We start from the raw sequence: 24,582 nt of genomic DNA on the forward strand, positions 1-24,582 counted from the left end.
CGCTTAATGTCCAATTCATTGTGATTTGGGGATGCTAATTCAAGGTCTTGCGCAGTAACAATAAAACAATGTTATTTTTTAATTCATAAGTACATAGTATAGAGAAAACGGTTAAACATTCCTTGTTGTAGTTTTTTTATTCATAAAGAGCCATTTTCAAGTGTTAAAATGGATTTGTAAATGGCTCACTTTTGAAACGATGAAGCACCCCTTTCTATTAAAAAAAAACAACATTTGTGAGCAGATAGGATAGAATTTGAAAGCAAACGATTATGGTCTCACGATGAAGGTGACGTAGCCATGGAAATCTTTAGAAATGTCCGAGGTGATGTGGGCCAAAATCATTTTGGGTCCCGCCTTGTACGGCGTGAATGGAAATCGGACGCGGACGCGAGTGTTGGGCCTCAGGTTGGGAAGACTGAAATAGAGAGAGAGGAAAAAAAAACATGACATCGGAAAGTGCAATCATGATCTAAAACCAAAGAGTGTCGAAATCAAAATGAAAGTACTACTAGGTCGGAGTTACCTGAGAGGCATTTCCTCGCGGAAGATGCCGCTTCCCGCCAAGGTGAGCGTCATGCCCGTCAGGGTCTCCTGGAGGGGGTTCAGGAAGGCCACCTCTCCCCACGCCGCCCAGTTCCGTCGGACGCCTCTGTCAACCTGCCGGGCGCGGGTTCAAAGCCCAAATGAGTTACAAGTCAGCCAAAATAGACAGCAAGTGTCCCAAAAGCATCAGAATGGGACCAGAAAGTCGCCACCCGCGATTGACTTTCCCGGGCCACACAAAATGAGGCGGCGGGCCACATTTGGGCCCCCCGGGACGCCGCTTTAACACTGGCGCCTTGACGGTCGCGCTTACCGTGACAAGGACGGGGGGGTCCCGTAGGACCACGTTGTCCTCGGCCAGGTAGGTTTTTTGCGGGTGGCGTTTGTCCGTCACCATGGCCGAAACCTTCAAGCTGTCGGCGTGGAGCATGTGCTTGTAGTAGGAAGTCACGGGGATGCGGATGGCTACGGAAAGCTCTGCAACACAACAACAAAAAGTCAAGCAAGACCTCTCATTTGAGATCATATCTGTCTTGATTGTATTTTGGTTTGTTTTTTTTTTTACCCGCGGAAGGCTTGAGCGTCTCCTCTCTGACTCCCGATTGGACCGCGGCCACAAAGGTGCCGTTGAAGCGGAAGGCCTCCACGGTGACGTGGATGCGCAGGTTACGATCCACCGCGCTCTCGCTGCTCAGCAGCAAGTTGACTTGCACGTCCCGGCCGTATTCGGGGACGCTAACGTCCTCAAAGCGCATGGTGAGTTTCGGCGGCGGCGCCAGCGGGGGTTGTCCGTCCGGGGCCGAGCCGTCGCCCCCGCCTCCGATGCTCTCTTTGTCGTCGCTCATGGCGTACTTGAAGACGGCACGCTCTTCTTCAGAGCCTGAAAAATGAAAGAAATTCAATTGGGATCAGAAAAACATTGTCAGTCATTTTCGGTTTCAAGTATTTATCTATAGTATATATACAAAAACAAGGGGAAAATATGAGAATAAATAAAAAAACTAGTATTCAAATAGTCATAAAATAAAAGTGAAAATACTAGGGGCGTGGCTTTCCCCCCCCCCCCCCCCGTGACTCACCTTCCTGGTGTTTGTAGGTGTCGGTGATGGTGACCCTCTGGTCCGATCCCACCGCTTTGGTGGAGATCTTCTTTCCCACGCGCTTGCTGTTGGAGGTCATGGCCACCAGGGTGCCGTCGGCCTTGACCTGAAACAAAGACAACGTTTGGACCTTTTTAAGCCCCGCCCTCGGAATGCCCGGCGGCCTCCGCTCACCAGCCAGTCCACGCAGTCAGCGTTGACTTCGGCGAAGACGAAGGGGACGTCGTACGGGAGCTCCGTCTCGCCGCGGAAGACGGCCGAGACGGAGGCGGGCCCGCACTGGTACAAGCCTGACGGCGGCGGGAGACGGCCACGCTCGTCCGTCAACGGCGCTCGGCACGGGGGCTTCCGTCCCAGAAGGGCTACTAGGCCTAACCCTAACCCCCGTACCGTCGCTGGGCTCCTGCGGCGTGGCGTCCAGAACTTGCCAGCCGTCGTAGTCGCCGCCGGCCTTCAGGTCGGGCCGCTTCATCCAGGACTCCACCCACACGTGGTAGTTCCTGGCGCACGCGTACACCAAACGTCTGGCCGGGCTCTGCTAGCGAGACCCGCTAGACTCGCCCAAGGGGCTGGCTCACCAAATACTGTCCGGGGACTCCTTGTGCTCGGCGCCCCGGTCGGCGTGGTACACGTCGATGGTGAGGTTGGAGTCGGTGTCGTGCGCCGAGGCAAAGTTGGTGACCACGCGGGTGGGCACGCCCAGCAGACGCATGACTGGATGGAGAGACCCCGCCCCTTTGGCCTCACTTCCCCAACACTTGAGACGACGGCGCGACGGCGACGTTACCCGAACAAACGATGCCGGCAAAGACCCAGCATTGTCCGTACTTGACCGGGCGGCCGCTCTTCTTCCACCTGGCCAGGATGTCGTGGCTGCCGCTCCAGTGGGACGGCGACAGGCCGCCGGCGAAAGAGTTCGACCAGTTGCCCGCCAGCACGCCGCCGTCGTCGGTGTTGTTCACCTGTCGGAAGGGGAATTGCCGTCCCGTTGGCTCCCAAAAAAGGGGAAAGGGCCCCACACTGGACCCTTACCATGGCGCTGACCAAGCGGCCCACGTAGGCGGGGTCGCCGCGGGCCGCCAGATCGCTGGCGGGGTTCTCTCTGTACTTGAGGTTCCTGTCCAGGATCTGAAGGCAAATGTCTACCATGTCGTCTTCGAACTGAAAAAGAAGGAAGAAGGGCAATGGAGCCGCGATGTGGGGTCGACCGGCCGGCGAGTGGGATTTCGTACGTGTCCGTAGTCCCAGGTCAAAGGCAATATGTAATCGGAGCTTCCCCGGAAGATGACTCCGCGTTCATTCAGCACGTACTCGTGTCTCTCCCGCTCGTCCGACATGAAAACGGAATCCCCTGCGCGGAGCGCAAACATTTGGAAATGAATGGCTTTTGCTTTTTGAAATGTCATTAACTCCGTCAACAAGTGCATTAAGAATTTGAATTTTGGCGCCCTCTGGCGTTGTCAATGGGTATCAGGTCTAGACCTCCAATGCATGACCACTTCCACTCACTTTTTAGTCTTATTCCAAGGCAATGTCAGTCTTTCACTGACATTGAGAGTTACGGACATGAAGGCTGGTCACCCCAAATTGGACCGGAGGAACGTACCCGAGAACCAGGGGTTGAAGAGCAGCACGAAGGTGGCCAGCGTCTCCTCCTGGTCCCACAGCGAGGCGTCCAGAGCGTACTTGCCCACGGGGGCGTCGGCGGGCGCCGTCAGCAGCACCGCCGGGGCCGAGGGGGCGGAGCCGGCCTCCAGCACCGCCTTCCACGAGGACGGCCCGCCCGTCGGCAAGCCCGTCGGATCGGACACGGCGAAGCGACAGCGGGTGCCCTTCTCCTCCGACGAGGCGTCTTTGCCTGGCGGACATTTAAAAGGCCAAATGGTCAATGGAGAAAATGTCTGCTGCTAAATGTCATCCTCATACCACTTCTTTCTTTCATTATTATCATACAAATAGAAGATTAGAAGGAGACAGTGTCATTCATTAAAGATGAGTATGTACTCTTTGAAAATGTAAAAAGTGGTAAATACAGGAATCAGCGTGGATTTTCATATTTATATTTTATTCAATAAATACATAAAAATTGGATCATTTTTAAACTATTATGAAAAAAGTGACTCTTTTTCAGTGATGTCATGCTTAAGAAATGTGTAAAAAGTACATCAAAAACAAAATACTAATGATTACCCTTTCAAAAATTCACCTGCATCTAAATGAAAACCTTTCCTCGATTTCAAAGAGATTTTTTTTTTGGTTGCACTTTTGAAATGACTCAAAAAGAGAGTGAAAGCGTAACAATCTTACCGCCGGTGTAAACGACAAAGGCCAGGGAATCCTCGCCACTCCAGAAAGGCTTGCTCAATTTCAGGGTGACCTTGAAGGATTGACCTCGCCGGACGACCAATCGATCTGGTGGAAGCTCGCCGGTCCGGTGCGCCTCGTTGTTGCTCTCGGCGTGGACGTCCACGCCCTTGAAGACTGACACAAAAGCACCCCGTTAATTTCAGATGCCAAAGAGATAAGTTAAGGCAAACATATATTCTAAATCTAAAAAGATTCTATCTGAAGTGGGCCGGCCCACATAAAATCAAGTTGACGTTAAATGGGGCCGCCAATCAAGCCAAGAGTGTGACTGACACCCTTGCAATATTTCAAAATGTCTTTCTCTCAATATCAAACGTTTACGTCAATGCCAAGCCTTCCTTCCACTTTGGAATGTGTTGGGGACACAGACCGAATGTGGACTTGGAGATGTCCCAAGACCCGAAGCTAACGCTAACCTTTGAGTCAGTGGTGCTGTTTTCTTCCCGTTTGTTTGGTGCCAATAGCAAAAACAAGACCGCTCATGTTAGACATTTATTACCCTTATTATTGTTTTAAAGATGCACATCCAAAATTAAAAAAAAAACTGAATACACTTCTCATGCGTGTCTAAAAAAATCAATTTTTACGGGAATAAATACATTGAGTGGCTTTGGCAAAGTGGACTTTTCAGATTGTATTCTTTGAAAACTTCAGATGCTTAAAAGAGGTCCGCATTGAATGTGATAAATCATGAGCATAGGTGGAAATAGGAGATGATTTGCAACTCACCCGAGGAGCTCATCGTTGCAAGGCGACGTGCTTGTGTTGCTTGATTGAAAGGTGGCAGTGGAGATAGCTAAGCCTGCAAAGCACAAGAGGCCTACTGGCAAGCACACACTCGTTTTATGGCGGCGGCGCAGCCGGAAGAGAGCGAGTCAGTCCGGTTTCAACCGCGGCGTCCTTTCAATCTCATCTTAACTACAATCGGGAAACATTAACGTTAAACCCACGCAAGAGTACGACTCCGTACAGTCAACTTATTATTATTTTTTTTTTTATCTTCCTGGAGAACAACATTGTTGTGAAATGAACTTCAAATGTCAACTTGAAGATAATGTTGGACTTTTTTTTTTTAACTATTTTCACCATGGACACATTTGACCAAATTTCACGCGACGAAGCGCAAGTGGATTTGGGGGGCGACTTTTCGACAACAAAAATGTCTATAAATCAGCGCTTCTTGTGTATTCTGGTACGGCTTCTTGAGACTTTAGTGATAGGTGGACTCATTAGGGATATAAATGGCAAATTTCATGGGGCCGAGTGGGCGAAATTCCTTTTTTTGAACAATTCCGGGACACGTTAAGCGTGACGGAAGGCCCTGGGAATGGCCAAAATGGCCGACTTAGCACATCTATTCGGGCTTGTCCCGTTGAGACTTTTTTGGGGGGTCCCCTCGTAAAAAAAAGCGATCTTGCTGACCTGCATTTGTGGAAAATGCCATTTTTGACTGGCACTCGTTGTCCATTTCCACTGTGACCCACACAAAATCGGTCAACTTTTTCAACGACAATTTATTTGAGCGCGGCAAAAAAAAAAAAAGACTAACTAAATTTACATGTTCATCTTTGGGCGCCATCGACCAGGTTAGACGTCCAATCCTCCACGCACCATTCCAATGATGTGGCGTCCAATCATCCTTCTGCTGTGAAATGACACGAGTTGAAGACTAGTTTAGGACTAGTAAACGTCCAATCCATTTGAAGTGGGAGGATGGCGGCGATGTCATCGCTCCGGCTTTAAACGGATTGGACGTCTAGCGTCGTCGATGGACACAAATATACATCAAGCATTGGAGGAATACAAAAAAAAAAAATCATTTGGAGGTTAGTAGCCAATCAAAAATAAATACATCCAATTTGTTGGTTTATCTCATTCTTTCATTGTCTTTTTAAGCATTAAAAAATGAAAGGGCTTTTTTCTGAAAGTTTGGACACGCCTCTTTTGCAGTTGACATTTTTATACTTGGTTTTAAAGGGTTAATATTACATTCACGTTCTTATGCATGACTCCAATGCTTTCGTTTTTTTTTTTTTTAATGTTCATTTGTTCACCTTAGAAGTCACTTCTCCCCACCAGGGAGGCAGGGGGGTGCCGGAGCATTTGCGTAAGGTGTTAAATGCCGTCTTTAGCCGTCTTTAGGCGTCCTCCCGGATGACATTGTTGGCTTTCTGCAGGTTGTGGTCTACGGCTCCGTCCAAGAACTGAACCCAGGACACCTGGTCTTCGCCGCAGATGTGATTGGACCTGCTTTTCCGGGGATTTCGAGAGAGAGACGGCGATGTAAAAGCCACACGAAAGCGAGATACCGCTGACACGCCTAAAGAATGGAGCTTAAACGCTTGCTATGCAAAAATGCACCCAGCTCAGGTCATCTTACCTTGAAACTGGTTCGCCACAACTTCTCGGCAGGCATAATTAAAGGTGTCAATCAACATCCCCTGACCCCAACCCTATCAAGGGGTCCAATTTGTACAAAAAAAATCATTTTTCTCTATGACTCGGCTTGTTTTTTGGTGCTCGTTAGGCTCATAGCAAAATAAAAATTTAAAAAATATATATATTTGAAAAAGTAGCAGTCACCTGATGATGGCCAGAAGTTCCTTCAATAACGTGGCCAGTTTGAACACCTGCCAAAAAAAATGAAATGAAAAGACCAGCATGATTTCAGACAATTACATGACAATTTTGGTGTAAAAAGCTGAAGGGAAAATGGATGTAAAAATTGAGAAAAATGAATTGATGACAGTCTAGCGTCGTAAATCTATCGCCAAATTGGATTTGCGAAACATTGAACATGTACCGACAAGAACATTTGAACATTTCTTTCCAAATGGTAGAATTTGGCGTAACTTAACAAACATGTCAAAAAGAATCAAAACAAGTTGATGGATGAACTCGCATGAATGTTTTGGAAGGGGTTTTTTTTTTTTTTTTTTTGAGTGAGGTGTGGCTTCAAATGAGGTGCAAGAATTAGTGGCATGTGTGCCACAAGGTGTGGAATTCAAAGAGAATAATTACAAAAAGATTTGAAACACTACTTCAGCCAATTACTACCATTGTCAAGATAATGATTGTGTGTGTGTGTGTGTGTGTGTGTGTGTGTGTGTGTGTGTGTGTGTGTGTGTGTGTGTGTGTGTGCGCGCGCTTGTTCCGCTTACATAATTTTCCACTTCATTGTAGTCCACAGGTGGGTAGAGGCACAAAGCCAAGTCATCAACTCTGTCAAAAAAAAAAATGAAATATACATTTCAACACATTTACATTAAACATTACATTTCAAAATAAAACAATCGTACAAATCATTGTGGAAAATATTGATCACAATTTCTTAAGTGATCACATCTTGATCTAATGAACCCGTTTTTAAATGTCACCTTTCTGCATGGAAAAATGCCCAATGATTTATTTGACTTGATGGTTATGTGAAAAATGTTGTGGGCGAATGACTTTGTGGACTATTAATTTACTCCTTATTAATTGATCGATTTGTGCACTTTACGGTGAGGCTTTAAAAGCTCATTATAGCTGTATAATGACAATTCAATGCAATTTTGGGGGCGTGGCCGCATTTCGCTTGCAAACAAAGAATTTGTCAAACGGGGAGGCAATTGAAAAATAATAACCAAGGTTGTTGTACCCGGGGCTGATTTGCTTGACGCCGTCCACCAGGCGGTCCAGCTGCTCCACCAATTGCGGCAGGCCGGCGTCCCCGCGGGCCCCGACGGCCGTGGTGCTCTTCCTCAGGCAGGCGGCGGCCGTCTTCATCAGCCCCCGGCAGGCGGCGACCAGTCGGCGGTCACGTTCCGAAAGCCAGTGGTCCGGCGACTCCTCGCCGTCGCCGAATGGCTCGTGGGGCTCGGACGACGCCTGGCGGGCAAACGGCGGCGTTGGCGCGTCCAGCGTGACTGGGGTCGGATGGGTCGGGGTCGCACCTGTTCCAATTCTTCGACGGCGTCCTTGACGATGGCGGTCTGACCCCTCAGGATCAGCAACGCCGCGGCTTTATTGTCTGACAAAAAGCCACAAATGGATGGGCAGTATTGCAAGGACGCGTATTTAAGGACCTAAAAAAATGGGCCATAAATCCACTAGCAAAAGAATGGTTTGGCAGACTAACCTCTGGGCAGGCAGCTAAAGGCGTCGCACGCCGACCACACGCCCCCCGTCGACGTCAACTGCTCCTGACTCAAACTGGTACAATTGGGGTCGTGGATTCAATTCCGGTTATATTCTCCAAGACCGCCCGCCACGCGCATACCTTTGTAGCGGAGAATTGAGGATGACCTCCAGCAGCTGCGTCACCCCTTCCAGAACTTGTACGGTGGCGTCCTGGACGTGGCTCCGCAGACAGACGCCTGACAGACAAAAACAAAGGATTTTCTGGTGAAATTCCAAAGCAAAACTCTCACTTTCCTTGATCATTCAAGTAGTATTGTATTGGTTACACGCCCCACGCTTATCTCGAAAGTCTACTCATTACTACACTCTAGTGGTCCAAATAGGTACACGACACACACCCAACTAATATTCAAAACTAACGGCCAATTTGGACCGCGGCAGGGGAACCTTTAAATGGAGTCAGAACACAAAAGTATTAGGGCTGTAAAAATATAAACACTATTTTGTTGGATGGATAGCATTGCATGGCAAAGCATCCTGGCCACAGGAATAACCACATTTCCCAGCATTTGGCTATAAACACCACTGACACAAAATGGCGGAACAATCATTTGACCTAGCATTCGTGTTACCTTGGCTCTTGGGAAGCCAGTAATAAACGGTGGCGAGGCTGAGAACGCCCTTGAGCAGCGACTCGGCTAGCTTTTCTCCGTCCTGTGGGACAAAAAGACAAAAGGAAAAAGACGTTTGCCGTGCCACCGGTCATCAAAATGTCTGTGCTAGGCTAGCTAACCTGCTGTGACGGTAACGGCGGTTTGGAGAAGGCCAGACTGATTTTGGTGGCTTCCTGGGACACCGCCTTCACTGCCTGGTCTGCAACAAGCGATATTGATTGGGGTTAAATTGTGGACTTTATTTTGACGGAAAATGTGACGCAGAGTACTCAACTCAAAGTGTCCCAAAAGTTGGAGAGGTCGAAGTCTCCGTCTGACTCGTTGGACTCGCCATCTAAGACAGAAACATACATGTTAGCATCTTAGCTAACGTCATTACAGACGAACCACATGCTCATAAATGATAACAATTGATGTTTAGAGAGGCAAATAAATGTATAAAATTCAAACGCAGTTGAGTGTTTTGTGTATGGGAAAATGAAATGAGTGCAAAAAGTACAACACAATTTAAGGCTGCTGTTCGCTATCCATTACCTCTTTACATTATATTAATAGATTACTCATTATATAAAACCAAAACACGGGTTTGATTACTTATTATATAACACCAACACGTGAAGTTTAGCGCTATTTATCGAAAAAACGAAAAAAAAATCTATAAAAACAATTCAAATCGATGATTTTTTTCAAATGTTACGGTATGCTACATACTAAATCCTGTGGCGGGAAAATTTTATCTTATAGACAGTCTTGTGGATAACAAGCTAAGCTACTCCGTAGCCTCCTGTTCAATTGTTACGTTTGAAATGAAACAATTGACATTTTTAGAACATGTAACCGCACGCTTATTAAGACCACTTGTCAAAATTAGGTTAGCATTTTAGTTGTAAGTTACGTTGAACCAGTGACAACAGCCTGTCGTACTACCTCAATGCTAATTACGCTAACGCTAGCATTTTATAAATGTGCGCCACACCAACCTCCAACCCGAGCTGTCACGCACTTGACGGACTGAAGCAGGTTACGTAGTGGCACGCTGACGTTTTGAGCCGCATTGTCTCCGGCTTCCATGTCGGGGGGAAATGAAAAGCGAAGATTCCCGTCAGACGTGTTGTTGTTGTGGAACACAAACTTTCGGAGAACATGGGGACGCCAAAAGAAAAGACTCAGCCGGAAGTTGGTATTCCGGAAGTTTTTGTTCAAAAGGTAAACGCTTCAGCGCCGTCATGTGGTCATTTGTGTAAGCGCGACACATTAACAATGTGCTTCCATCCTGGTCAATGCAAACTAGGTTTTTTTCAATATTTGCAGAGTTATTTGTTTACACTGCCAAAATTAACCTTCTTTTTATATTATTTATGGGTATGTTACGATCCAATAATTCTTCCATATTTACACCATGAACTCATTAGTTGCTGACGGCACTAGATGAAACATTATCAGCTCTATTTAAAAAAAAATCAAATAGTACATAAAAATATCCAAACTAAAATGCGTGTCACGAAATGGGAAGTGAGGACTTGTGCTGCCCCCAGACAGCGTGACCTCATCATGCACTGACGCTGCTGCAATGCTGGGATGTCGTTTTGTTATTGCCAGCTTTTCCACTCTGTCACATGACCTAACGTTATGTCATCGTCTTTTTTTGATGGGCAAAATGATGATTTTAATTTGAACGTTTATTGCAATTATTTCTTTATTCTAAATCTATTTTCGCTTCACATTTTTCCAAATTTCTCTTAAGCTTTAGATAGATGTTTCAATTCATTAGAAATGTTTACCCATGATGATAAAATGAATAACATCTATTCATTTGAATACTTTTAAAAGAATATAATTAAAATTAAATCACACCAATCCGCTTGATGCACCTAAGTTTAAACTAATTTTGTAAATGAAACGTACTTTCACTTATGACGTCACACCAAGACCACCAAAGCACCTCGACTTTCCCTAATTTTGTCACGCGACTACACTAATTAAGTGGCTTCCCATTTTTCTAGGCGCATGCGCAAAGAGAGGGAGAGAGAGGGAGATAGAGCGAGGGAGAGCGAGAGACAGTAGACAGTCTACTGACTCCCTCGCCAGACGTCTGCTTTTCAGTTGAGTTGCCGGTCACACGGCGGAAAACACGGAAGAATCGGTACAGCCGGTACCGATACACAGCTACTAGATAGAGTGAAAGATATCGAGCAAGAGAAAAAGAGAGTGATAGAGACAGAGAAAGAGAGAGAAAGAAAAAGAGATGGAGTGATGAGAGAGTAAATGTTACAACTTTTCATGGGCGTCCTGAACGCAACAGCCGCCAATGTCGCGTTTGCGTGCGGATGCGCGCGCCTCAGCTCCGTGCACGTCATGGACGTCAGTGAGTATAAAACGATGATATCGTGATGGCGATCGGGATGAATATGATATTCTTCGTCCTCTGTGACTGTCGCTTGGAACTTTCAGGCTGTTTCTTTGCCCTGCTTTCTCTTCTGAGACGTCAAGTTGGACGTCGCGTGATCTCGCGAGACTTTGCGAAGGTTCAAGTTGCAGAAAAACTCGGTGTTGTGTGCGTGTGTATCTCCATGATTATCCACGAGGAACCGTATTCTTTCACTTTATGATTTTTACTTAATGTGTGTTTGTTTAACTCATTGCCTGCCATTGACGGCAATAGACGTCCAATTCATGTTGACTTTTACGTTGGGAACCTCCATGTCAAAACAACCAATAACTCTTAGCCAGGGGCCAATTACAGACTTGAGTTAACCTAGCATGCATTTTTTGAGGATGTGGGAGGAAAGCAGAGTACCCGGAGAAAACCCACGTGAGCCCGGGGAGAACAGGCAAACTCCAAATGTGTCATCTTTCTATCTTTGTCATGTTCCGGTAGCTTCTGATGTCTGTCAATGTTTTGACTTGATGAAGGTGTCCCAATACTTCCTCCGTCTAACTTACATCCTGGGAGTTACTGCTTCTAATTGCATGCTAACACACACGCACGCACGCACGCACGCGCACACGCACACACACACACACACACACACACACGCACACACACACACGTGCACACACGTGCACGCACCTGTTCCGGGTGAATGAGTAGCTCGTCAAAAGAACGTGACATCAGCGTTACTCACAGGCTAGCTAGACGCCCGCCGCCCTCGCCCTGCCTTTTAGAAGTACGTCTTCACCTCTTTGTCCTTCTCAGACGGATGACATCATCACTCGGCAGGGAGTGTGTGCTTTTAAAAAAAATTGGGCCCGGGGCCACTCCGTATTTATTTGTCCAAAGAAGCTGACATTTGGCGTCTAGTTTCAAGGAGTCACAAAATTCAAAATTCAGCCCCGTATTGGGCAGCGTGACATTTGGTGAACCCGTGTATCAATGGTAGACCTGTAAAAAAGTCTTGCAAGAAGCCATGCTGAAAAAAAAGGGAAAGTCGGCCATTTTGGTTTCAAGAAGACATTTTGCAAGTCTTTGGCTACATCAAGAAGTATGGTCATTCTTTTTAAAAATGCAGCCCCAGAAGCCAGTTGCATCTAGCAGCATAAAATATGGTGGGGGTGTCGGTCACGAGTAGACGCACAAAAAAGTCTCTTGAAGCCATTTGAAAAGATGCTCAGAAAGTCTGCCATTTTGCTTGGAAGTCAGCCTTTGGCCTCCTATTGGTCCTAAAATGCAGACAAAGCTAGCTTGACTGAAAAACATGACATTTGGTGGGAATTCCGACCGGGAATAAACGTACAAAAAACGTCTCAAGAAGGCGTGTTGAAATGTGTAGCTGTCATTTTAGCAAAAGTAAATTTAGTGAGGAAAAGTATAGCCCAATTTGACAAATGTCCATTTAGGAGCAAGCAGACAAAAATGCTAAACACAAAAAAACAGGCCTCCTCCTGTCATTGAGCTCTCAGCTGTTTTTTTTTTTTTTTTTTTGTCCGTCTAGACGGCGGCGCCGCCGTGCGCCGCCACAAAAGCGGCGAGTCGCGTCGCGGGTGCAAAGGAGGGCCGCTGCGTGCACACCATCTGCATACTTACGCTTCTCTGAATTGGTTTAGAACCCACAGGCGTCCAATCTGTCAAAACTGGCAGCCCACAAAGTCATGTTCACTGCCATCCCTCCCACTTACAATTGATTGGACATCCGTGGGAAGCCATGAATTTATCCGGGGTCACTTCCTGTACATTTTGGGACATTGACGGGTCACTTTGTGCTGATTTTGAGCCACTTTCTGTTGATCTTGGGGCGTTTCTTGTATAATATGGGAAAATACGTCATATACATATTAAGACTGAAAATGAATAAAAAATAAAAAAAGGAGATGATTAGAAATCAAACAAGAAATAAAGGAACTCATATCACTTGAGGCTATGGCTTTTAACTGAAGTTTTAGGAGATAAAAAAATATTATTAATAAAGAATCAAATCATCTCAAATTCAATGTCACCATAAGTGATTATTAAGTGTCTTTTGGAACACACACACACACACACATCATTTAAATTTGAAAGGGTGTGAAGTCAGACGGGGCATGTCTGACGGCCTCTGTGTGTGTGTGTGTGTGTGTGTATAGTCTGGTTCTTTCTGGCTAGAATCCTAATGAGGCACACACACACACACACACACTTGCAGAATTGTGAGAAAAGAAGACACCCAGACGAACAGCTCATGAAAACGAGCTAACATTTTCCTCCGTTTCATCCATTGACAAACACGCCAAAGTCCATTCGCCGCATTTTGCACGTTTCCCCCCAGGCTCGTGCGGCTTTTCTCCCGGTACTCCGCTTTCTTCCCACATCCCCCAAAACAGGCACGCAAGGCTAATGCTATGCTAAATGGGCCCTAGTTGTTGGTCTCTCCGTGCCCCGTAATTGCCGTTTCACAGCCGGGATGGGCTCCGGCACCCTCGGCGAGCCTTTTCTGAGCCGCCCAAAATGTGTGGGAGTTTTTCCCAGCAGTTTTCCCACACTTGTTGGCGCACCGTGAGAGCAAAGTCACCAAAGTGTCCTCTCGTATGTCCTACGTAGGCTTTTCTCATGGAAATTGCTCAGGGAACTGCCTGACCCGCAACCTCACACACACACACACACATGAACACACACTTACACTTACACACACACATACACACACTCAGCTGTCTGCCGAGTCACGGCGAAAGTGGGAGGAGCTTCTGTCCCTTCATTTTTCACCTTTGTTTGCCATTGACTGTTTTTTTTGTCTGTTTTGGCCTTCAGGAAGGAAGCAAATAGAAACTTTGACTGCCTAATGATTGATTATTTATCATGTTCCCCCTTGTAAATCAATAATTGTCATTTTAATCATTTTTTTCAGTTTAAATATATATAAATATATCAAAAATAATTTTGGTTTTCTACTTTATTATTGAATATCATTTTTAAAAAATCCATTTGAAATGAATAACAAATGATTATCAAACGTTTTCCCTTCAAAAAATTAAACAAACAGCTTTATATCTATAAAAAAAAAGTAAAATTTAGGGCTTTTGAGTATTCTTGTTCACTTTTTGGGCCCAAAATGAAGTAGTTTGACAAGCGGCGGTAATAAATTGCGCCGCCATCTGTCTATGCCAGACGATGTGGGTCCCCCCCCCCCCCCCCTCCCTGAACAGTGCCCCCTTTTGTCCGCAAGCAAAAGGGGACGGCGAAGGGGAATGGGGGGGGGGGGGTCGCTCAGCTGTTTCACTTTTGTGTGGGAATGCGGCTGGGAAAGAAAAAAAAAGGAGGCCAGACACTTTACGCCCGCATTTCGCACGTGTCGGGCGACCGGCCAGGACGCACAATCCAACGTCTTTTTATTTTACTTATTTTATTTATTTTTCTATTTTTTTAAAACTGGTATATTCGTAAAGGATGCATCCTTCGGTGGGGGATCACCGTCATCATCCTCAGCACATGTGTGCCGAGTTTCAAACTTGTGGTGAGTCACCCGAGACCTTTCAAAATAAATATGTCTTAAAAGGAATAGAAGAAATATGGGGGTGGGGGGATTATGGGAGAATTTTCTGGCCGTCTGTTGATCGGAAACTTTCGAAAAACATTGTTTTTCATATTTTTTTTCTAATGCTAATACGCTCATAATTGGATACAGAAATGACGTAAAGGTTTGACATTGTTTGTTTCCATATCAAACAATTGACAGACAGACATTTTTAATTGCTATAGAATATTTCAAGCCACTTTTATTGCCGTGTTTTGTCAAAAATGATATTGTCACGTAATTACACACTTATTAGCTAATTATGAAATTCATTCAAAAAATTGAAATCCGTTTTTGCAATAATAAAAAAAATCACAAACTATAATGTCATCCTGATAATGTTTTGATATAAACATTGTCATTCTGCATTAAAAAAATACAAAGGAAATTCAATTTGTTGACAATACTATCAAAATAAAACCAGCTAAAAACACTCACGAGGTCAATATTTTAACATGATATATTTTCAGAAAGGCTGCTGTTGAATGATCATGTTTCAGTGCCATTGACACCCATACAAGTCTCATTTTAAGTAGGAGGCATGAATGAAATTCACTACCGTCAAAATGTCTGTGTACGTGTGTGTGCGTGTGTGTGTGTTTGCGGTCACAGACATTTAAAGTGTGTGCTGTCTAGACAGCCGTGTCTGTGTGTGTGTGTGTGTGTTTGGGTGACCTCTGGGTGCACCGCGTTAAAAAAGAGGGTGTGTGAGTGAGGGGGAAAAAAATGTGTACGCTTGTTAGGGGGGGCGCTGGAGCGCTTCCAGCAGACTGCTGTTAGACAAAGCCGGCCTGTCTGGTGTGTGTGTGTGTGTGTGTGTGTGTTTGTCTGGTGTGTGTGTGTGTGTTAAATCCTGCTGCATCTCATCATGACAAATCATTTGCAATGTAACAAAAGCATCTTTAAAGGTCTGCTTCAAAACCCCAAAGCCTGACTTGTTGTCTTTTTTGGGGTGGGGCTTCAAGAGACCTTTTTTACTTGTGTATGTCCTCGATGGACACATTTCATGTTGTTCTGTCGCACTGGCTTGAGGAGGTGGCTTTTTTAAAAGCTTTTTTTTTTCGGGGGATTTTTGGTGGCTTTTATGAATGGATGCTCTGTAGCAATATGGCTGACTTTGAGTGGCCTTTTGGACAACATGGATGTTTAAAGAACATTCTGGTGTGATAGGAAGGCCAGTGAATTGACATAGAAATATGGCTTTGTCTCTTTAAATTGTGACTTTGTGTTAGATGTGATCAGGTTGTCAAAGTAGGAGAACAAAAACTTCTTCTCTAACCTGATATCCAAAAATCAGGGAAAACTTAATTAAGCAACCACAGGTGAAATCAATGGGCAATTATTCACAAGGACAACTCACATAGGGGAAAAAAACCCAAAATACAAAATGAAAGTATATTTTTGTAAGTTTGTGGGATGTGGTGTGAATTTTTGCGACCACGTTGAGACGCCTTTGACGTGTTTTTTTTTTTGTTTACAGCCCAGCTGGAACTGGTTCAGATGGTGCTCATCGTGGTGGTGATGCTGGTCATGGTGGTGGTGGTCACCTGCGTCCTCAACCGCTACCGCATGGCGGCGCGCTCGCCACACTTTGGACCCAGGCCATCGGCCTCGCCATCGCCGCCTCCGTGCTCGGACCATCACCTGGTCAGTCGGCCATTTTGAAAGTCGTCGCCCACTCTAGTCGACGTCCAGTTTGTCAGAACAAAAAAATGGTCGAAGTTTGACGCCGTCCGCCTGAAAATGTGTCCACCAGGAAGCGGGCGCCGGGATCCCGGGCCACGCCTTCCGCTCCGGCTTCCGGTCGGGTTTCCCCTTCCCGCGGCGCCACCCGACGGTGGACCTGCCGCCCAGCATCTCGCTGTCGGACGGGGAGGAGCCTCCGCCCTACCTGGGCCCCTGCGCCCTCCAGCTGCGGGACCCCGAGCAGCAGATGGAGCTGAACCGCGAGTCGCTGCGCCCGCCGCCCAACCGCACCGTCTTCGACTCGCTGGATCCGCCCTCGTCCTACGCCGGGTAACCTTCCTTAAGACGGCGTGATGCACATGTGTCAACGTGGCGGCCCTGGGGCCAAATCTGAGTGCCAACATTCTGTTTAAGTTTGCTAGCGTAGCGGTTCCACTCCGTTGACGTATGTTTTGCTTCACAGCGTCCAGGCGAACCGGCAGAAATTAAGGGAAGAAGCTCCGCCCACCTACAAGGAGGCCATTGGACACTGGTTCCAACAGCACGGCGCCCCGCCACTGGACGGCCAGAAGGCAAAAGAGAAATCCCAAGACCCGCGAGCTGGCTGAAAGCGCCCGGTAATCCGCCACGGCCGATCGGTCGTTTCCTGTTGCACAGCGTTCCACTTCTTGTCGAACGATTGTTACATATTTACATGTTTGTTTGTCTTCTTCAAGTATGTTTCTGTCATGTTCCCCCCCCCCCCCCAAAGTAGACCAACTAGTGTACAAAATGGTTTCTTCCTGGCTTTGTTTGACTAGCTCAGCGCCAAGTACGCTAAGTGCGGCCTTAATGTTCGTTAGCGGACGCTAACAAACGGGCTAACGAGATTCTGATGCTCCTAAACGAGCTTTGCACAAGAAAACTGCCCAACCACATCATTTCTAATCATTGAAAGATTGTTTTGGTCTTTTATTTGTTTACCTTTGTTGGTGTTTTGAGTGACAAGAGTGTTAGCGTCATGTCTGCCAGTGGAAATGGTTGGATTTTATTTATACGAAAAGAATTGCACTATTTTTTCCCCGAAAGGTCGTCCGATATATAGATTTGTCGATATATGACTGATATAGTAGAATAGTTGTTTAATTGGATAATTGGGTTGTCTTTCTTATCAATATCATCCGATATCGATCATTTTTCATGTTGTAATTTTACACCACCTAGTGGCCCTGGAGAGTAGTGGAAAAGTGACTTTAACATCTAGATTTACCAAATTAATTCATTTTCAATTGCCTGTCATCAACCTCAAATATCATATTTTGGCAATTGGCTGAATTTTTTTTTCAAAAATGTCTTAGAAAATCTCATATCGGGCGACCTGGGTTTTTTCACGTCGTTCTTGCGGAGAGATTTATCGGAAAAGGAGTTCTGTCCAATCACAGAGGCCTAAAATTCTGCCCATCGAAAGGTTAGCCTCGTTCCCATTGGTCGGGGAGGCTACGCCCCTAATCTAACGGTCTGACGGCAAAAGCCATCCAAAAACGACATCCCATTCTCCGTCCGATGGCGCGCGACCGGTCGCGGACACCCGGAAGTGTCGACAAATGACACGAGTGTCAGCCGCGACCAGTCCGCCGCGCCCAGGCCAGAGGCACTGCGGGCCCCACAAATCCGGGGCACTCGGGTCCGGTCTTTATGCAACAGCGCCCTCTGCGGGCAAGGAGGTCCGGCGGCGGGCGCTAATGCTAGCCGCTGCGGTTTCCTTGAACGCGAGGGTCGCGGCGGGTACGGAAAGACCGGACGGGTTCCGATCGGGGATTCCCGCGGCGCGGATCATGGCTGCCGATTGGGCCGGGAAGTAAAGGGGCGGGGCCAATGGCAGGTTTCATGGAAGGACAATTGTGGGCTAATTTCTAACGTATTATTTTAGCAAGGTCAAATCAATGGGTCACCTTGTCTACTAGCGATAAATGCATGATAAGTATACTTTAAAATGGCTTTGGGCGGCCATCTTGGTACAGAGCAGATTCACCTCAAAGTCAATGTCTGTATTGACATTCAAATCAATTATCGATCTTATCCACTTTCTGTTTCCACCGTCCAATGACAGAGCTCCTTCCGGTTTGTTCCGGTTTGATGATGTTTTTTTTTGTCGCAGAGAGAGCGTTGCAATACACCTGCCGTTTGCCTTTGATCTTAGCTTAGCCTAGCTTAGCTTAGTTTTTTTAAATTTTGTTTGGCATTCCCGTGTCTTCCCTTTTTGTTTTTCTATGTCCAATCCAATCACCTTTTGTCCAAGTGTCTTGCGCTCACCGCGCCGTCTTACACGCGTGTGCCTTCTGCGTTTTCATCTTATTCCGTCATTTATTATGACTATATTCATTTCTTTATGGATTTGTGGACCTTCTTATCTTCCTCACAAGAGTCGTGGGGGGTGCTAGAGCTTATCCCAGCCAACTATTGGCCCATTGGTGGCTCTCCATCACCTGCTAGCGATACTTCCGAGGTTCAACTTACATTTGTATACTTTGTAAACAAGGTTTTTTTTAATTTTTTGTTTGTAGGTAAAAATTCCCAAATCTCAATTTCAGCGTGTCCAATTGTTTTCATTCCAATTGTAACGTTTGCATTAATGTTACAAAAAAATGTTCTTCTTGTTGTGGGTTCAAATCAATTCAATTTGATATCTTGTAACATTATAAATGTCTCTTTTGATACAAGCATTTTTGTGCTTATTCACTATTTTTATGGACTGCATTACTTTGCCTTTTGTTACTATGTTGGATAATGATGTGTGTGTGTGTGTGTGTGTGTGTGTGTGTGTGTGTGTGTGTGTGTGTGTGTGTGTGTGTGTTATGTATATATAATATCCAGAAGACGAGACAAAAACAAGTTAGCAACGGTGCACTTTGCCCAATCTTACACAAGAAGGCGGACTCGCAAAGCTTTTGCGCCCAAAACATTTGTTTTTAAACTCTTTTACTTGAATTAGGGGAGGGGCTTATTATTTCCACGCAAGATCGAGTTGCGTTTTCATTTTTTCGCGCGTTTGTCTTCTGAGCCGCTTATCCTCACGAAGGTGGCGGGGGTGCCGGAGCCTATCCTGGCGAACAATGGGTGGACAGCTAAAAAAAAAAAAAATACAATCAGAGCTTTGTTTATTTAAAATGACAATGGAAGAAAGCAATACTATATATTCATAGTGAAATACACAATTCAATAAATACAATTTGATATGAATCAAATAAACTCAATCTAACAAATATTGAATACAAGTCTACATTTAAAAAAACAAAATTTACAAATATAGAAATACATATGAAGATTGAAAAAAAACATGTCATTTATGCAGTTTATTTTGAATGATAAATGATCCAATTATTTTATATATATATTATTTGTCCTGCCTCGGCCTTTCGACGGCTTCAAGTGGACTCCTGATGAACTTTGTGGTGGTGGGAGGGTCCATCTTGGCCAGAGGAAGAACAAAGTCGCAGTCTTATTTTGACTCCGGCTCCCATTGAGGTCCAATCCGTCGGCCGGAAGGCGACGGGCTCTACATCTGTCCCACCCTACGGCGAAGGAGTTCCAGCTGCCTGGCCACCTCCTCCGGCAGGTCCTCGTTGACCTGCGTGGCCAGGTACTGGCCCACGTCGTGAGCCTCCTTGCGCCAGAATTCCCCGTCCAGGGCGAAGAGCTGCTCCAGGTCCACCGACTCCCCCAGGCCCTCCAGGTTGAGGGACTGGAGGCGGGGCAGGTAGCCCACGGCGGAGGGCATGGCGCCGGCCTGCCCGTTCAGACGCCGGAACATCCAGTCCAGCACGCGGATGTTCTCGCCGAAGCCGGGCCACAGGAAGCCGGCCGTGGGACTCTTGCGGAACCAGTTGACGTGAAAGATCTTGGGCAGCTTGGCGCCCGGACGCTCCGCCATGCTCAGCCAGTGGGACAGGTACTGGCCGAAATTGTAGCCGAAGAAGGGACGCATGGCGAAGGGGTCGTGCATGATCTCCTTGCCTGGGGTGGGGAGAGCGTTAGGGTCAGGGCGGTACCGGGGGGTCGGCCGGGAGCGCCGGTTCAGCCGGGTTTCCCAGCCACTCTCGCGACACGTACCTCTGTGTTCTGCCGCGGCAGTGGCCTCCGACCGCATGGACGCGCCCACAAAGACGCCGTGCTGCCAGTTGAACGCCTCGTAAACCAATGGGACGCCTGGAACAAAGACTTAGTTGGTGGTGGAGATCTACCCGGATGCTCTCGCAAATATAATATGCCTTGTGGGTCACAATCGGCTTTGCTTTTGATCGGGTTTGCTCTTAGAACAGTTGGATTATGCTCCCGCCAAACTGGAGACCCAGTGTGCGGAACGGCCCCAAGACTTAGGAAGTAAAAGAACTGCAAATGTCAGTTCTCCAGGGTCCCGCTCACCTTCAGGCCGGCGTCCCCCGAAGATGATGGCCTCCACGGGGACCCCCTCGGGGGATTCCCACAGCGGATCGATGATGGGGCACTGGTTGGCCGGAGTGCAGAAGCGGGAGTTGGGGTGGGCGCATGGTTCCCCTGAAGGCGCGAGGCCAGCTGGTCAGACCTCGGCGGATGCCATTTCGTGTCATTTTTTGGCGTTACTCACCGTCTTTGGGGCTCCAGGGTCGGTTCTTCCACGAAGTGACGGTGACGTCCTCGGCCAGGACCTCGTCCATGCCCTCCCACAGCACGCCGCCGTCGCTGGTCTCGGCCACGTTGGTGAACAGGGTGTTCTTGGCGATGGTGGCCATGGCGTTGGGGTTGGTCTTGGCCGAGGTGCCGGGCGCCACCCCGAAGAAGCCGTTCTCCGGGTTGATGGCTCGCAGGTGGCCTGTGGGGTAAGCCGTGGACGGACGCTCAGCCACCGGAAGACGGGAAAGGACCTCCTCGGATCCTCACCTTCCCGGTCAAACTTCATCCAGGCGATGTCGTCTCCCACGCACTCCACCTTCCAGCCGGGGAGCGTGGGCTGCAACATGGCCAGGTTGGTCTTGCCGCAGGCGCTGGGGAAAGCCGCCGCCATGTACTTCTTCTGGCCCTCCGGGTTGGTGATGCCCAAGATCTGAGCCGGGAGTCAGTCACAAACTGGCCCGTGCTCGGGTTTGGGTTCGAGTCCTACCAGCATGTGCTCCGCCAGCCAGCCTTCCTCCTTAGCCAGACGCGAAGCGATACGCAAGGCGAAGCATTTCTTGCCCAGCAAGGAGTTCCCGCCGTAGCCGCTGCCAAAGGATATGATTTGCCGGCTTTCGGGGACGTGGGCGATCAGGGTCTGTTCGGGGTTGCAGGGCCAGTTGTTCACCAGAGGCTCTGAAAATGACCAACAAATAGTACATGTTGACAAGTCTTGTGCACATATAAGCCATACCCAAGATTCAGCCATCATTTAGTCACAAATACAGCTTATATGCCAGAAAATTCGGTAAGGTACAGTTGTGTACGTTCCGTCCAGTTCAAGGTCAAACTGAAGGTCATTTCTAGTTCCTTGCCCCCACCCATCTCATTTTCCCCCCCTGCAGGGTCAACAGTCCAATTCCAGTTGTTTGCAATTGCGTAGAACCCGGACGCTTGCTCGCACAAAACGATGGGAATCAAAACCAAAAAATAGACTCAATTTAAGAGAAACCCCATTGCCAGTATTGGGACTAACCCTGGCCTCAAATAGGGTAATACGTACTTTTAAGGGGCAGCGGGCAGCCCACGGAGTGCAGACATCGCACAAAGTCGGCGTTCCCCAGGGCGGCCAGAACCGCCTTCCCCATCCGGGTCATCACCCTCATGCTGACCACCACGTAGGGCGAGTCGGTCAGCTCCACGCCCACCTTGGCCAGCGGCGAGCCCAGCGGTCCCATGCTGAAGGGGACCACGTACATGGTGCGACCCCTCATGCAGCCCGGGAAGCGCTGCGAGACGGCCCGCTCCAACTCCTCCGGCGACATCCAGCGGCCCAATTGGCTGACGCCGCCGTCCAGGGGGGCGGGCACCGTGTCGCGCCGCTCCCGGGTCACGATCACCGTGCGGCTCTCCACCCGGGCCACGTCGCGGGGGTCCGTCCTGGCTAACCAGCTGCGGGAGGGATGGGGACGGAATGAGTCTGAGTGGGTCCCCTAAAAACCGACGGAGTTCGGTCCGCCTACCAATTGTGGTACTTGGGCAACTTCTTAACGGAGCCCTGCTCCTCCAAGTGGGCCAGGACGGCCCGGTTCTCCTCGTCGGAACCGTCGCAGATGTGAATGGCGTCGGGCTGGCAGAGGGCCACGTTGGCCTCCACAAAGTCCCTGACGGCCGCACTCAGGCTGTTGAGTTCGCCTCGGAGGACCCGAGGCCCGCCCTGCTTGGCAGACTGCAGCTGAGGAGGCATCTCGATCCCTCGGACGTCTGGACGACAAACACGGTTAAGCTAGTTAGCGCCTTTCGATAACTTAAGTGGCCCGCAAAGACCTCAAATCCGAATAAAGACACTTTTTTTTTTTACCGTTTCAAGGCGGGAATTGTTTCAATTGAATTTTTTCTTTCCCCCTTAAAATCACCGGCGACCAATCTGACACCAAAGTGGCTTTGGAGAATGACAAAAACCAGTCCTTAGAAACGCACCATTCAGTTCGATGACGGGTACAAGTGATGTCATCCATCCGCCGAGCGTACGCTCTATTTAACCCCTGGGACAAAGCTCCGCCCCCCCCCGACCCGGCCCCCCAAAAGGCGGGCTCCGGCCTGTTTGCGAGGTGAATGATTGATCAGGAGCGCGGCACGCACGCTAGGTCCGTTCTTGATCAAAGTTTTACAGTCTATTGATTATTGATCATCTTATCTGTGTCCCAAGATAAAAAGGTCCCTTATGAAGCAGCACTGGCGCTTACTTTGACCCTTTTTGACGCAAGTCGGCGCCGTGACTTTGTCATTGGATGACCCCTAGCTCTGTAGTCCTTCAGTGAGAAATAAAGCTGCTGTTCAGAATATTTACTGGAAAGGACTTTGAATTTTTCTGGCCTCTTAAAAAATCAAGTTTCCATTTTTTTTAACTTAGTGTTCCATCAGTTATCTATACTTAAGATAGGCAACTCATCAGGATAAAATGGGTGCAACATCAATGAGTGAAAGTGATTTCAAGTATAATTTAAAAAATGTATTTTTGTTTGTGAGTGTATATTGACTTCCACTTTTTCCTGAGCATAAAGTCAATGGCTGTATTAACGGTGATGAACATCCAAAATGTTTAATTAAAAATGCGAATATAATACAAAACTACAGATAAAAATACAAACGAATGTAACGACAATATTAATAATAATCTTTCTAACAGTTTTTAAAATTCACAATTGCGAACACGCACGTTACGTAAGGACCCCCGCGCTGCGTTTGTGGACTCCGCGCTTAGTCGTAAAAAAAAACAGACACACAGCTGGAACGTGATAGCCACTCATTGAAAAACACGCACACACGCACACGCGCGCGCGAGCCAGCGAACAGATGACCTCAAACACACACGACCATTCATTCCATCTGAAACTTTTGTCATTTTGCACTCACTTCGCATGTTGCCACATTGGGGCTCACTCACTTGGGGCACCTCAAACACACCGCCCCGCAAGGCGAATTTACGTCTACGTCCGAATAATTCGCACGCACGCACGCGAACGAGGTGGCTGACGTCACTGCGCAGATCAAGGTGCACATACTGTAACCTCGCGCAAACATGTTATTGTACACCTTAATCTCGTTTTGGCGTCCGTCTTCATGTGTTCACAAATCAATTCATCCGAGGTTCAAATGATGATGACATCACAGAACACACAACTATTTACATTAAAACAAGTCACTGTCTTAACAATTCCTTTGTCGTATAAATGTTGTTCAAGATTTTGACTCGAACCTCTTTTTTTTAATCCAATTGTACATGTTTACAGACATCTGGATCATGAGGACATTTGACAGATACACATTGATGTGCTAATATTATTTGCAACACATACAAAACAATAAAAAACTGAAAATAACAAATAATATAGAATCTTCGAATGTTTTGGATTTTTTAAAGCAGGGACTTCAGGGAGGGGAGAACTTTTTTTTAGGCATTACAACGTCGAAAAAAATGTTTTGTTCCGGCTG

At 47.3% G+C, this 24,582-nt stretch overlaps 4 protein-coding genes across 11 annotated transcripts; 1 reads left to right on the plus strand and 3 right to left on the minus strand.

Moving 5' to 3' along the window:
* Nucleotides 1–118: 118 nt before the first annotated feature.
* Nucleotides 119–5,660, minus strand: tgm8 (transglutaminase 8). The gene is made up of 15 exons (XM_077726868.1): nt 5,572–5,660; nt 4,743–4,815; nt 3,954–4,127; nt 3,253–3,504; nt 2,879–2,997; nt 2,679–2,807; nt 2,434–2,608; nt 2,225–2,360; nt 2,037–2,146; nt 1,821–1,936; nt 1,626–1,752; nt 1,112–1,426; nt 860–1,023; nt 527–660; nt 119–418 (listed from the first exon to the last, which is right to left on the minus strand). Exons 2-15 carry the CDS (start codon nt 4,753–4,755, stop codon nt 271–273), a joined length of 2,112 nt encoding a protein of 703 aa, XP_077582994.1. The 5' UTR covers nt 4,756–4,815; nt 5,572–5,660; the 3' UTR covers nt 119–270.
* Nucleotides 5,508–10,004, minus strand: ccndbp1 (cyclin D-type binding-protein 1). 6 transcript variants are annotated; one of them, XM_077726871.1, is made up of 12 exons: nt 9,790–10,004; nt 9,084–9,143; nt 8,929–9,008; nt 8,768–8,849; nt 8,275–8,371; nt 8,134–8,207; nt 7,949–8,025; nt 7,654–7,883; nt 7,175–7,235; nt 6,597–6,643; nt 6,068–6,263; nt 5,508–5,655 (listed from the first exon to the last, which is right to left on the minus strand). In XM_077726871.1, the coding sequence occupies exons 1-11, from the start codon at nt 9,878–9,880 to the stop codon at nt 6,152–6,154; spliced, it is 1,011 nt and encodes a 336-aa protein (XP_077582997.1). In that variant the 5' UTR covers nt 9,881–10,004; the 3' UTR covers nt 5,508–5,655; nt 6,068–6,151. The 6 variants fall into 6 exon arrangements, with proteins under 6 accessions (XP_077582997.1, XP_077582995.1, XP_077583000.1 ...); XM_077726869.1 differs by having other exon boundaries at nt 5,508–5,658; XM_077726874.1 differs by adding an exon at nt 6,394–6,466 and having other exon boundaries at nt 5,508–6,260.
* An 819-nt stretch (nt 10,005–10,823) lies between these two features.
* Nucleotides 10,824–19,181, plus strand: LOC144203590 (protein TMEPAI-like). Of its 2 annotated transcripts, none has more exons than XM_077727115.1 (4): nt 10,824–11,174; nt 16,274–16,440; nt 16,550–16,809; nt 16,943–19,181. In XM_077727115.1, the coding sequence occupies exons 1-4, from the start codon at nt 11,075–11,077 to the stop codon at nt 17,085–17,087; spliced, it is 672 nt and encodes a 223-aa protein (XP_077583241.1). In that variant the 5' UTR covers nt 10,824–11,074; the 3' UTR covers nt 17,088–19,181. The 2 variants fall into 2 exon arrangements, with proteins under 2 accessions (XP_077583241.1, XP_077583242.1); XM_077727116.1 differs by lacking the exon at nt 10,824–11,174 and adding an exon at nt 14,522–14,733.
* Nucleotides 19,182–19,599: 418 nt separating this feature from the next.
* Nucleotides 19,600–24,150, minus strand: pck1 (phosphoenolpyruvate carboxykinase 1 (soluble)). 2 transcript variants are annotated; one of them, XM_077726366.1, is made up of 9 exons: nt 24,004–24,150; nt 22,611–22,851; nt 22,151–22,539; nt 21,596–21,783; nt 21,376–21,538; nt 21,083–21,307; nt 20,881–21,012; nt 20,569–20,664; nt 19,600–20,472 (listed from the first exon to the last, which is right to left on the minus strand). In XM_077726366.1, the coding sequence occupies exons 1-9, from the start codon at nt 24,008–24,010 to the stop codon at nt 20,015–20,017; spliced, it is 1,899 nt and encodes a 632-aa protein (XP_077582492.1). In that variant the 5' UTR covers nt 24,011–24,150; the 3' UTR covers nt 19,600–20,014. The 2 variants fall into 2 exon arrangements, with proteins under 2 accessions (XP_077582492.1, XP_077582493.1); XM_077726367.1 differs by lacking the exon at nt 24,004–24,150 and adding an exon at nt 22,949–23,092.
* Nucleotides 24,151–24,582: the final 432 nt, after the last annotated feature.

Source organism: Stigmatopora nigra, chromosome 10 (genome assembly GCF_051989575.1).
Source record: "Stigmatopora nigra isolate UIUO_SnigA chromosome 10, RoL_Snig_1.1, whole genome shotgun sequence".
Lineage (NCBI taxonomy): Eukaryota > Metazoa > Chordata > Actinopteri > Syngnathiformes > Syngnathidae > Stigmatopora > Stigmatopora nigra.